The 12,407-nt window shown below is 40.6% G+C and overlaps 1 protein-coding gene across 1 annotated transcript in view; it reads left to right on the top strand.

Moving 5' to 3' along the window:
* Positions 1 to 12,407, top strand: part of CTBS (chitobiase) — a 65,482-nt gene that overhangs the window by 33,383 nt on the left and 19,692 nt on the right. The window contains exon 5 of the mRNA XM_044238585.1: positions 833 to 985. Within this exon, the coding sequence (XP_044094520.1) occupies positions 833 to 985 (153 nt within the window). The remainder of the gene's footprint in view (positions 1 to 832; positions 986 to 12,407) is intronic.

The raw sequence follows: 12,407 nt of genomic DNA, 5'->3' as shown, positions 1-12,407 counted from the left end.
TGGGGGTGTCATCAAAAAGACATGCCCACCAGTTGACCTGGGAGCACTCTGAGGCTCCTCACCCCCTCCTCTGTCTTTGAACTGTGGGTTCCCCATGACGTTCCTGCTCCCAGAGGCTGCTCCAAGGTCATAACCTTGAGATAGTGATGCAGTATTGAAAACTGCATCACATAATATATGTGACTAAGCCCAGTCAGGACCCCTTTATAAGCTTTTTAAGATTTGGAGAGCTGCTGCAGGAATCCATTCATCCTGCCATCACCCAAGACAAGCCTCATGTGTAAGCTCCTTTGCTCTTATTAAAACTGCCACGTGCCAACCTGGAGTGACCTGCCTCTTTCTTCCATCTCTTCCTGGCCTGTGTGTGCAGGGGCCAGTTTCGGAGCACACCAGGAAAACTCCAGAAACCCCCTCCCCACCACACCCATTCCAACCGTGGTGCTTAGTCATCCCTATCAAGATTCCCTACTTCTCCCCTTGGGGGCCCCGCTTCCACTTTCAAACTGTACAAGGAGTACAAAGGGCCATGACACAAAGGTACAGAGTGTTGAGGGGGTATAAATGGTACCGATGATATTGACTTGGCTGAGTCAACAGGTCTGCTGGGGGCCAGAGGCACTGGCTTGCCGGTGAGGTGTCCAAGGCAGCCTTTCTCCTTCACCCCACCTTCATGTCGCCATTGGCCTAGACTGACTAGCTCTTCCCATGTCAGCCCCTCCCAAGTCCGCTCTGCCGGGAGGCAGGGCCCACCTTGCTGAGAGTCTTGACCTGAGCCAGGAGGTGGAGGAACCCAGTCCTGCTGCGAGTGACTGCTGTCATGTCCCCTCTGCAGCTTGGTCACCTGTGCCTCCTCGCCCGCCCACCACATGGCATCCCCGGGATCACTGTGCTGCTGCTGTCCCTGCTGCCATTCTGGGCAGGGGCCCACTGCCCTTGTCAGGACCCAGCGTTGTGCCAACCCATCACCCAGCACCCTGATTTCGAGGTCAGTGCCTCTCCCTTGCTTTTTCGGGACTGGTCCTTATGGCCTGGTAAGAAGTTAGAATAAACCTGAGCCCTAAGAAGAGGTGGTGTGGGTGCAGTCACCAACTTTGATCACTCCCGAAGGGTCTCTTGATGGATTGCCTTCATTATATGATGAGGAAACTCGAAGAGGTTGAGTAACTTTTCCCGGGTCTCACAATTAGGGCCTGCCTAAAAGAGGCAGGTATTCACAGGCAGGTCAGCCCAGGTCTAACCCTAAGTGAAAATTCCTTCGTTGCCCTCAGGGCCTCCCAGGTGGCACTCTGGGCATACTACCAAGGACCTGTTATGATTAGGTATTTCCGAGGTAGCAAGTTCCACTGTTTTCCAAGAGAATGAATATCTAGTATGAGAGATCTCAGCTCTCCAGGATATCAGAATGCAGAATATTCTCCTTACCTTTGCTTTTCCCTATCTACCAACCCTTTCTTATAGGCCCCTCAAGACCATCCAAGAAGGATGATAAAAATTATTTTCTTTCTATCCACCTAACAATTTATAAGGCTTTGGGGAACTTTAATTGGACACCCTTTCACAGGCAATATGAAAATCAGCTGACACCTAGAGTTTGATGCCTGCAACAGGAGTTGGAGGGGGAAAGGTTTAATCCTGTGAAAAAAGATAGAAACCTCCTTTAACTTTCTGAGGAGCCTCCGTACTGTACTGTTCTCCAGAGTAGCGCCATCCATTCACATTCCCACCAACTGTGCAAGAGAGTTCCCCTTTCTCCGCATCCCCTCCAACACCTGCTGTGTCGGGGGTATTAAGGAGGGCCCTTGTTACGATGAGCACTAGGTGTGGTGTGGAAGTGATGAATCACTGACTTCTACTCCAGAAACCCATGTTGCAGTGCATGTAGGCTCACTAAGATTTAAATTAAAAAACAAACAAACAAACAAAAAAAAAACAATGAATACTGTTATGCTAAAAAGAAATAAAAAATTAAAAAAAAAAAAAGAAGAAGAAGGAGGAAATTTCTTAAAGGAACAGTCAGGAGGCCAGGCAGGGGGAACGCTCACCTCCTTGTCGAGTGCAGACCTGATAGGGAAAGCAGGGTCTTTGCAGGTGGTACTACTTTACTGCCCTAACGGGGTAAAGGCCGCCTTTCTTCCCGGCCACCGCCCAACCACTGGGCCATCCGTACAACTTAGCCAATAAAAAGCCACTATACTTCAAACTCTTGGTTTACTCCAATCGACTTTTTGTTTATAACAGTCTTTCTAACTCCCTCCTCTCCTCTATAAAAAAGTGTTTTTCTCCTGTTTTTTGGTTTTGCTGTAGCTTGTTTGTCCTGGTTTGCAAGTCTCCGCGGTTCCCAAATAAACACTTCTTTGCTGGTAAGATAGCTGACAGTTATATTTTTAAGATTGGCAGTACTTAGCTGAGGTGGGATCCAGAGAAGAACCCCTCCTAACACCCCATCCCCCAGCAACAGCCCAGAGGCTGATAAGGAAAGAGGTGCTGGTACCCACAAGCCTGAGCTCATTGTGTCCTTGCCCACACTGGGGTTTGAAGGTAAGTCTTGTCCTGGATTTCAAGCTCCACGCTTTGTGTCTGAATTTTCTGGACATTATTTGGGATTTGTTGTAGGGCTTTGTTTTTGTTTTTGTTTTCTGGGAATACTCCCTTGGCCCTTGGTAGGACTCCTGTTTGGAACTGGATTGTTCCTACTGGAACTGTGCTGGCCTTTGGTCTGATTCTTTCTGGAACCAGGCTGTTCCTGTTGAAACTGCTGTTGAGGAATTTTTCTTTTTAAAGGAAAACCTGCAGGAAATGGAATCCCAGTCCTCAATCTGATTAGAGCATGCCCCAGCCAGGCTCTGGCTAGTTTTGTTTTAAAACTATGGTCTCAGGGCCTTCGGCTCAGCTGGTGATCTCGGGGTTCTGGAGCCCAGCCCCATGTGGGGCTCCCTGCTCAGTAGGGAGTCTTTGTCTCCTTCTGCACTTCCCTCGGCTCGTTCTCTTTTGCGCTCTCAAATAAAAATCTAAAAAAAAAAAAAAAAATCGGTTTCTCCTGTGCGCATTTATAACTAAATGGACTGACTTAACCAAAATGTAGAGTATCAGTGGCCATTATAGGGAACTTCCATCTCCCTAAACTTGCTTAACTCAAAGTTAGAAAGCTATGGCTCCAAAACAAAAAACTGAATGGGATGATTGTTTTAAATGGTACCTCAAGCCTTCCAAATATTCTCAAGATTCTAAGTTTGCCTCTTTGCAAGATATTATTTCTAATATGAGGCAAACAATTGAAAGGCATCAAAATGGCTTCTGAGGCCCCTTTTCCCTCCCTCATCTTCTTTGCAGACGTGAATCTGTCTCCTCCTTCCTTTCCTGAGTCTCCTAAAAACCACACACTCTTTATTTTAAAAAAAAATTTTTTTTTTTTAGATTTTATTTATTTATCAGAGAGAGAGAGGGAGGGAGCACATGAACAGGAAGGGGAGAGGGAAAAGCAGACTCCCCGCTGACTGCTGAGCAGAGCACCCCAGGTTGGGCTAGATCCCAGGACCCTGAAATCATGACCTGAGCTGAAGGGCAGACACTAACAGGTTGTCCATTTTTAATTAGGACATAGTCTTGAATAAATATGGATTACAAATTAAATTTTCACTATTAAATTAATAGTAGAACCATTAGTAAAGATACCATTTTAGTCCAAAAATAGTATGAATTATCATAAAGGAGAACATTCCTTTGAGCTATGGCAGAAGTTTGACAGAAATATCAGTTGGGGGGGGGTTACTTTGTCCTCTGGGAGTGAGTCTGAAATGCCCAGGAACCTTAAGAGCCAGGGCAGCTGACAAAAATATGGCATCTGATGCATTTTGGACATAGGCATTTTAAGATTTATTTCCACTGGAGATAAGGATAGCCCATTGTCCCCAGAATATTCCAAAGTCATGAGATACCCCCAAAACATACCAACGAACAGTATAAATGTTGCAAATTTTATCCATGGCTAAGGTATGAACTCGAGTAAGGACATATGGTTCAGCCTGTTGGGCAGAAGTATCCAAAATGTAAAGGTGGTTTTTCAGTGATTTCGAAAGGAGTTGTAATAGAATACTCAGTATGATATTTACGATTTTCATCCTTTAGATAAGACCCATCAGTTAACCATGAAAAACCTGTGCTGGTTAGAAGAGTTTTATATAAATTGTCACAGGTATTCAGAGGTAATCTGTCAGCACTAAGCAGTCATGAGGGGTTTCATCTGGATTCAAATGTACTCCTTATTCTGAGATCAGGTACCTCAAGTATCAAACCCGAGTTTGAGAAAACTGCAGTTTTTCTTTGGAGACTTTATGTCTCTTTAAGGCCAAAATTTCAACAGGTGGATGCATTCTTCCTATGCAGAGGTTTGAGAAGGGGAGAAGAGAAACAAATCATCTGTGTATCATATAACAAGGTAGAGCCTGTGGAAAACTCTGTCATCCACATCAGATTTTAGGGTTCATGAAAAGTTAAAGGACTCTGTGAAACCCTGGGCATTATGGTTCAGGTATATTTCCTTTCTTCCCAAGTGAAAGCAAAGAGATATCAGCTGTGTTCATCAACTGGTATACTAAAAAGGTGTTGCATAGATCAATTACAGTGAAACATTTGCTTTCAGTGAGAATCCAGTGTTAGTGACTATGAGGGGGAAGTAGGAGCCACAGGGTGCCAAGAAATAACAATGTTATTTATTGCTTGGAGGTCTTAACGCCAAATGTCTGTTCATGTCTCCTGCCCATTTTTAATTGGGTTATTTGGGGTTTTGGTGTTTGAATTGTATAAGTTCTTTCTATAATTTGGATACTAACATTTTATTAGATATGTCCTCTAATATTAGATATTTGCAGATGACATATCTGCAAATATCTTCTCCCATTCAGTAGGTTGTCTTTTAGTTTGGTTGATTATTTCCTTCAATGTGCAGAAGCTTTTTATTTTGATGTAGTCCCACTAGTGTATTTTTGCTTTTCTTCCTCTTGCTTCAAGAGATCTATCTAGAAAAATGTTGCTACAGCATGGCCGATATGAGAGAAATTACTGCCTGTATTCTCCTCTAGGATTTTTATGGTTTCAGGTCTCACATTTAAGTCTTTAATCCATTTTGAATTTATTTTTCTGTATTATATGAGAAAGTGGTCCAGCTTCATTCTTTTATGAGTAGCTGTCCAATTTTCCCAATACCATTTATTGAAGAGACTTTTTCTCATTGCATATTCTTGCCTCCTTTGTCAAAGATTAATGTCCATATAATTGTGGGGTTATTTCCGGGTACTATATTCTGTTCTTTGATCTATGTATCAGTTTTTGTGCCAGTACCGTACTGTTTTGATTACTACAGCTTTGCCGTGTATCTTGAAATATGGGATTGTGAAACCTCCAGTTTTGTTCTTTTTTTTTTTTTCAAGATTATTTTGTCTATTCGAGGTCTTTTGTGGTTCCATAGAAATTTTGGTAGTATTCTAGTTCTGTGAAAAATGCTGTTGGTATTTTGATGGGGATTGCTTTAAATCTGTGGATTGCTTTGGGTCATATGAACATTTTAACAATATTGGTTCTTCCAATCCATGAGCATGGAATATCTTTCAAGTTATGTTGTTTTCAATTTCTTTCATCATTGTTTTATAGTTTTCAGAGTATAGGTCTTTCACTTCCTTGGATAAGTTTATTCCTAGGTATTTTATTATTCTTGGTGCAATTGTAAATGGGATTGTTTTCTTAATTTCTCTTTCTGCTACTTTGTTATTAGTGTATAGAAATGTAATGGATTTCTCTATATTGATTTTATATACAAAAATTTTACTGAATTCATTTATCAGTTATAGTAGTTTTTTGGTGGAGTTTTTAGAGTTTTCTATATATAGTATCATGTCATCTGCAAGTGATGACTGTTTTAGATTCTCCTTGCCAACTTGGATGCCTTTTTCTTTTTCTTGTCTGCTGTGACTAGAACTTCCAGTACTATGCTGACTAAAAGCAGGGAGTGTGAACATCCTTTTCTCTTTCCTGATCTTAGGGGAAAAGCTCTGTTTATCACCACTGAATATGATGTTAGCTGTGGGTTTTTCTTATATATTGAGGTATTTTCCCTCCAAATTTGTTTGTGGTCGAATGGATGCTGTACTTTGCTGAATGCATTTTCTGAATCTGTTGAAATGATCATATGGTTTTCATCCCTTCTCTTGTTGATGTGATGTGTCTTGTTGATTGATTTGTGAATATTGAACCACTTTTCTAGCCCAGGAATTAATCCCACTTGATTCTGAGGAATGATTTTCTTTAATGTAATGTTGGATTTGGTTTGCTAATAGTTTGTTGAGGATTTTTTTGCATCTTTGTTCATCAGAGATACTGGCCTGTAGGGGTGTGTGTGTATGTGTGTGTGTGTATGTCTTTGTCTGGTTTGGTTATCCAGGTAATGCTGACCTTATTAAATGAATTTGGAAGCTGTCCTTCCTCTTCTATTTTTTTGGACTGGTTTGAGAAGAATAGATATTAACTCTTTTTTAAATGTTTGGTAGAATTCACCTGTGAAGCCTTCTGATACTGGATTTTTGTTCGTTGGCCATTTTCTGATTACTGACTTAACTTCATTGTTGGTAATCAGTCTGTTCACACTTTCCATTTCTTCCTGATTCAGTTTCAGGAGGTTATATGTTTCTAGGAATTTATCTATTTCTTCTAGGTTGTCCCAGTTTTTGGCATATTGGCATATTCTTTCTGTGGTACTAGTTGTTACTTCTCTTTTATTTCTGATTTTGAGTCTTTTTTTTTTTTTTGGATAGTTTTGGCTAAAGTTTATTAATTTTGTCTGTATTTTCAAAGAAGTGGCTCCTGATTTCGTTGATCTGTTTTAATTTTTATTATGTCCATCCTCTTACTGGTTTGGGGTTTTATTTATTCTTTTTCCAGCTCTGTTAGGTGTAAATATAAGTTGTTTGAGATTTTTCTTTGTTCTTGAGATAAGCTGCTATTATCCTAAAATTTCCTCTGAGAACAGCTTTTGCTGTATCCCAAAGATTTTGGATAGTTGTGCTTTCATTTTCATTTGTCTGCATGTGTTTTATTTCCTCTTTGATTTCTTGGTTGACCCTCTTATTGTTTGTAGCATATTATATTACCTCCATGTATTTGTGGTCTTTCTAGATTTTTTTTTCTTGTGGTTGATTTCTAGTTTCATAATATTGTGATCAGAAAATATGCATAGTGTGATTTCTATCTTTTTGAACTTGTTGACTTATTTTGTGTCCTCACATGTGATTTATCCTGGAGAATGTCCCATATGCCCTTGAAAAGAATGTATTCTGTTGTTTTAGGATGGAATATTCTGAATATATTTATTAGATCCCTCTGGGTCAATGTGTCATTCAAAGCCACTATTTCATTTTTGATTCTGTTTAGAGAATCTATCCATTGATGTAAGTAGGGTGTGAAAGTCCCCTCCTATTGTATTGCTGCTGATTACTTCCTTTGTTATTAGCTGCTTTATGTATGGGGTGCTCTCTTCTTGGGTACATAAATGTTTACATTTGTTATGTATTCTTGTGGATTATCCCTTTTATGGTTATGTAGTCTTGGTCTCGTTATAGTCTTTGATTTAAAGTCTTTTGTCTGATTGATACCTGCCTATTGCTGCCTCAGCTCTCTTTTCATTTCCATTTGAATGAGAAATGCTTTTCCATCCCTTCACTTTCTTTTTTTTTTTTTTTTAAGATTTTATTTATTTATTTGAGAGAGACAGTGAGAGAGAGCATGAGCGAGGAGAAGGTCAGAGGGAGAAGCAGACTCCCTGTGGAGCTGGGAGCCCGATGCGGGACTCGATCCCGGGACTCCAGGATCATGACCTGAGCCGAAGGCAGTCGTCCAACCAACTGAGCCACCCAGGCATCCCATCCATCACTTCACTTTCAATCTGCTTGTGTCTTTAGGTCTAAAAGGAGTCCCTTATAGGAAGGATATAGATGGGTCTTCCTTTTTTTTTTTTTTTTTTTTTGGTAGGCTCCATGCCCAGTATGGAGCTCACTGTGGGCTGAAATCAAGAGTCAGATGCTCAACTGACTGAGCCACCCAGGCACACCCAGGTCTTGCTTTTTTATCCATTCTGTCACCTTATGTCTTTTGATTGTTGGAGCCTTTAGTCCATTTACATTCAAAGTAATTATTGATAAGCATGTACTTATTGCCATTTTGTTTCTTGTTTTTAGTTGTTTTTGTAGTTTTTCTCTGTTCCTTTCTTCTCTTGCTCTCTTCCCCTACAGTTTGCTGGCTTTCTTTAAGGATATACTTGGATTCCTTTCTCTTTATCTTTTTGTACATCTATTTCTGTTTTTTTGTTTGATTTGATTACCATTATGTTTATATATAACATCTTAGGCATATATCAATCTGTGTTAAATGGATAGTCACTTAAGTGTGAATCCATTCTGGAAGCACTAAATTTTTACTCTTCTCCCCTTCATATTTTCAATGTATGGTATCCTAATTTACATCCTTTTATTTTGTGAATTCCTTGACTGATATTTATAGATACACTTAATTTCACTGGTTTTGTGTTTCCAACTTTTCTTACTGTCTTTCCTTTCCATTCAAAGAGTCCCTTTTAACATTTCCTATTTCCTATAGCACTGGATTAATGGTGATGAATTCCTTTAACTTTTGTTTGTCTAGGAAACTATTTATCTTTCCTTCTATTCTGAATGAAAACCTTGCCAGATAGAGTATTCTTGGTTGCAGATTTTGTTCGTTTGTTTGTTTTTTAGCACTTTAAATATATCATGCCACTCTCCTCTGGCCTGCAAAGTTTTTGCTGAAAAATCAGCTGATAACTTTATGGGATTTCCCCTATGTAACTGTTTGCTTTTGCTGTTTTTAAAATTCTCTGTTGATCATTACCTTTTGCCATTTTAAATACTATGTGTCTTGATGTGGACCTCCTTGGCTTGATTTTGTTCGGGGCTCTCTATGCCTCCTAAATCTGGATATCTGTTTTCTTCCCAAGATTCAGGAATTTTTCAGCTATTACCTCTTCCAATACATTTTCTGTCCCCTTTCTCTCTCTTCTCCTTCTGGAATCCCTATAATGCAAACGTTATTATGCTTGATGGTGTTATTGAGTTCCCTTTAACTTATTTTCATTTTGGGTTTATATAGGTATGGATGTATGCCTCTTGTTCAGCTTTATTACTTTCTATTAGTCTGTCCTTCAGGTCACTGAACTGATCCATTCTTCTGTTTCTTCTAGTTTACTATTTATTCCCTCTAGTGTTTTTTAATTTCAGTTATTGAGTTCTTAGAAAAGAACCTGTTTCATTCTTTTTGATGTTTTGTGTCTCTTTGTTGAGGGTCTGACAGAGGGTCTTCCCTCTCTTCTCAAGTCCTTAGTGAGTACCTTAATGACTGTCACTTTAAATTCTCTATCAGGTATTTTACTTACCTCTATTTCATTCAGCTCTCTTCCTGTGGTTTTGTCCTGATCATTCATTTGGGACATATTCCTCTCCTCATTTTGACTAACTCTTTGTGTCTGTTTCACTGTGTTAGGAAAGTCAGCTACATCTCTTGCTCTTGAAAGTAATGGCCTTATGAATAAGAGGTTCTGTGGTCCTCTGCAGTGCAATGTCCCCTGTTCACCAGAACCTGGTGCTTCAGGGATGTCTCTTATGTGTGTTGCATGTGCCCTGCTAATGTGGCTGAGCCGTGTTTGTCTTCAGACAAGTCATCATCTGTAATGGCTCTTTTTGCCTGTTGTGGGCAGAGCTTAGTATTTGTGCTGTTAGAGGGTCAATCTGGGGCTGCCTTTGGCTTGTGTTGAGTTTGACCAGGTGTTTTCCAGGGATGCAGTAGCATGGAACTATAGGACACTTTTCTTGTGTGGTCCCCTGAGAAGTTTTGTTTGGTGGGAGGGGCTACCAGGTGTCTGCCCCTAGGCTACTGCCTGGGCTGTAGTTGGATTGGTCTTTATGCATAGTTATCTTCCCCTCTCCAAAGGGGCAGGAGTCATTTTGGAGTGATGCTGGTCCCTGTTGGGGCTTGTAGACTGCCAGGTTTGTGATACCACTTTGGATGGGCCAGGCTAAGGCTGTACTGGAGGGGACAGTTCTGCAGGGGAATGTGGGGGCAGGATGGATGGTGCCAGCAAGGTCTGTACTAGGCCAAAGTGGGAGAGGAGCTGCAGCCATCCAGGAAAACTCCTGCCAAGGCCAGCCAGTTTGTGGAGGGGCAGATGTACAGAAAAACATGGGACCTAGTCATGCTGTTAGTAAGCTAGGTAGATAGTGTTCAAGTAGTATTGTCTTCTACAGTTCTCTGTGTATCTAGACTAGGGGAGGGAAATGGTGCCTACCAGCTCGTTTGTTGTTAAAGCCTCCTAAAGATCCCTGCCCCTCCAACACACACTATTATTAAATCTGCTTCTTGTATATCTCTGGTGTTTTTCAAACTGCTGCTCTATGCTGTGTCTCGGTGGAGCTGTTTGGTGTGCTGTCTCTTTAAGGGTGAGAACTCAGTTGCCTTTTGTGCTCTGGGTCTCTCAGAGCCAAGCCAGCTGCTTTTTTTTTTTTTTTTTAAGTTCCAGGTATTAAGCCCCTTTGATTGTAAGAACTCATGAAATTTGGCCCCTCCCATTTTCAAAGTCAAAGATTATGGGGACTTGTCTTCCAAGAGTGGATTCCTTGTGCCTGGGGTGGGGTCTGTTCCCCACTGTTACCTTCCTCCCATGGACAGTCCTGTAGGTCAGTTTGGCTCCTGACCACATCTCTGTCCTTCCTGCCCTCTTTGATGTGTCCTCTTCTTTTATATTTTGCTGTGGAGACTCTGTTCGTTCAGTCTATGGGTTGTCATCAGGGCTCAAAAATAAGCATACTGGGGTAGAGCAATCTTATCACAATGTACTCTCAGGAGATTTTGTTGGATAAAAATTCCTCCATAAAAAGTCTTCTTTCTCACTGGAAAGACCCTTACTAGGAATTGCAAACTAATCCTTGTGCCACAAAACTCCAGGGAATAGACTCTTGGATTCATGTGACTCGCCTAAAGAAAGCACCAAACTATAACTGGACCTGATGGCATAAAAAAAATAAAGATTTCCTGGAATTGAAGCAGGTGACATCTGATGAAACAGCTTTCTCAGGATGCCTGGACCAGGCCTGTATACCTTTTACTCACCATTGATGCTTCTTTCTCTTTTATGGGAAGACAATGCCTCTTCTTTATTTCCCAAGACCTTGTAAAAGGCAGAAACCTCTTTTTTTGATTATAGCTTTTTGGAAATCGCTTCATCATGATCCTGGGACAAATTGGTTTTCTACCTGCTCTATTTTTGAAGGGTTAGAAAGTTCAGAATTCACAAAAGTCTTTCATCTGAACTATCGACTGACTTTGGATTCTTAACCAGATTCATGGTTTCTGAGTTTGCAACCATAGACTGTATTTTTAATAACACATTTGATTCCAAATGGTTCTTTGAGATAACAATACTGTTGTAAAACATCTTTGAGTTTGTGCTGTTTTGTAAAAAGTTCATCAGCTACTGCTTCACATTTATTCCTGCACTGTAACTTCTCATGATGCCTCGTTAATTCTTTTTTAGTGTTGTCTTCTAGTTTTTATGATTCTGTTTTCATGGTCTCTATAATTGGAGCTTCCCAGGAGGGATACATGACTCCAGGTTTGCCTTCATATGATTTCTCTCCCATAAGTTGGAATAAGTGTCAATAAATATATCAGTGGCTACTTCAGACCTAGAGTCCTGGTTTAGAACCATTATAGAAAATGGAATTGGTATGTTACTTCTGTTTTTTATATATAACTTTTTATTTTGTTGCCTGTTAGACTTTAAAAAAATGTTGTATCCACTAACGTGATGCCAGCTCAACCCTTCGAGATGATTTCTAATACTTAGGACCTTGAGTAGATACTACTTTAGTTGAGAGATCCTGAGAGTTTCTCCCTCCTAATCTTCCTTGTTACTCAAATGTGACCTTTAGGGTGCCTGGGTGGCTCAGTGGTTTAAGCCGCTGCCTTCGGCTCAGGTCATGATCTCAGGGTTCTGGGATCGAGTCCTGCATCGGGCTCTCTGCTCAGCAGGGAGCCTGCTTCCATCTCTCTCTCTCTCTCTCTCTCTCTGCCTGCCTCTCCATCTACTTGTGATCTCTCTCTATCAAATAAATAAATAAAATCTTTAAAAAAAATGTGACCTTTAGGGCCTTCCAACTATAGAAGTACTTTTTCTACAATGTAGGCTGTGGCAACAGGGGAAGACCCTTCCCCGTACTAAGGGACAAAACCACTAAATGTGGAATACTTCCCTCTTGATCAGTTATGCTTTCAAAAAAAGATCTTGATCAAAAGTGGGAAATGTGAAAATTAACAAAAGGAAACCTCACTTAGAA

The sequence above is a fragment of the Neovison vison genome, chromosome 2 (assembly GCF_020171115.1).
Source record: "Neovison vison isolate M4711 chromosome 2, ASM_NN_V1, whole genome shotgun sequence".
Classification (NCBI taxonomy): domain Eukaryota; kingdom Metazoa; phylum Chordata; class Mammalia; order Carnivora; family Mustelidae; genus Neogale; species Neogale vison.
This window is presented reverse-complemented; position numbering and strand designations above follow the sequence as displayed.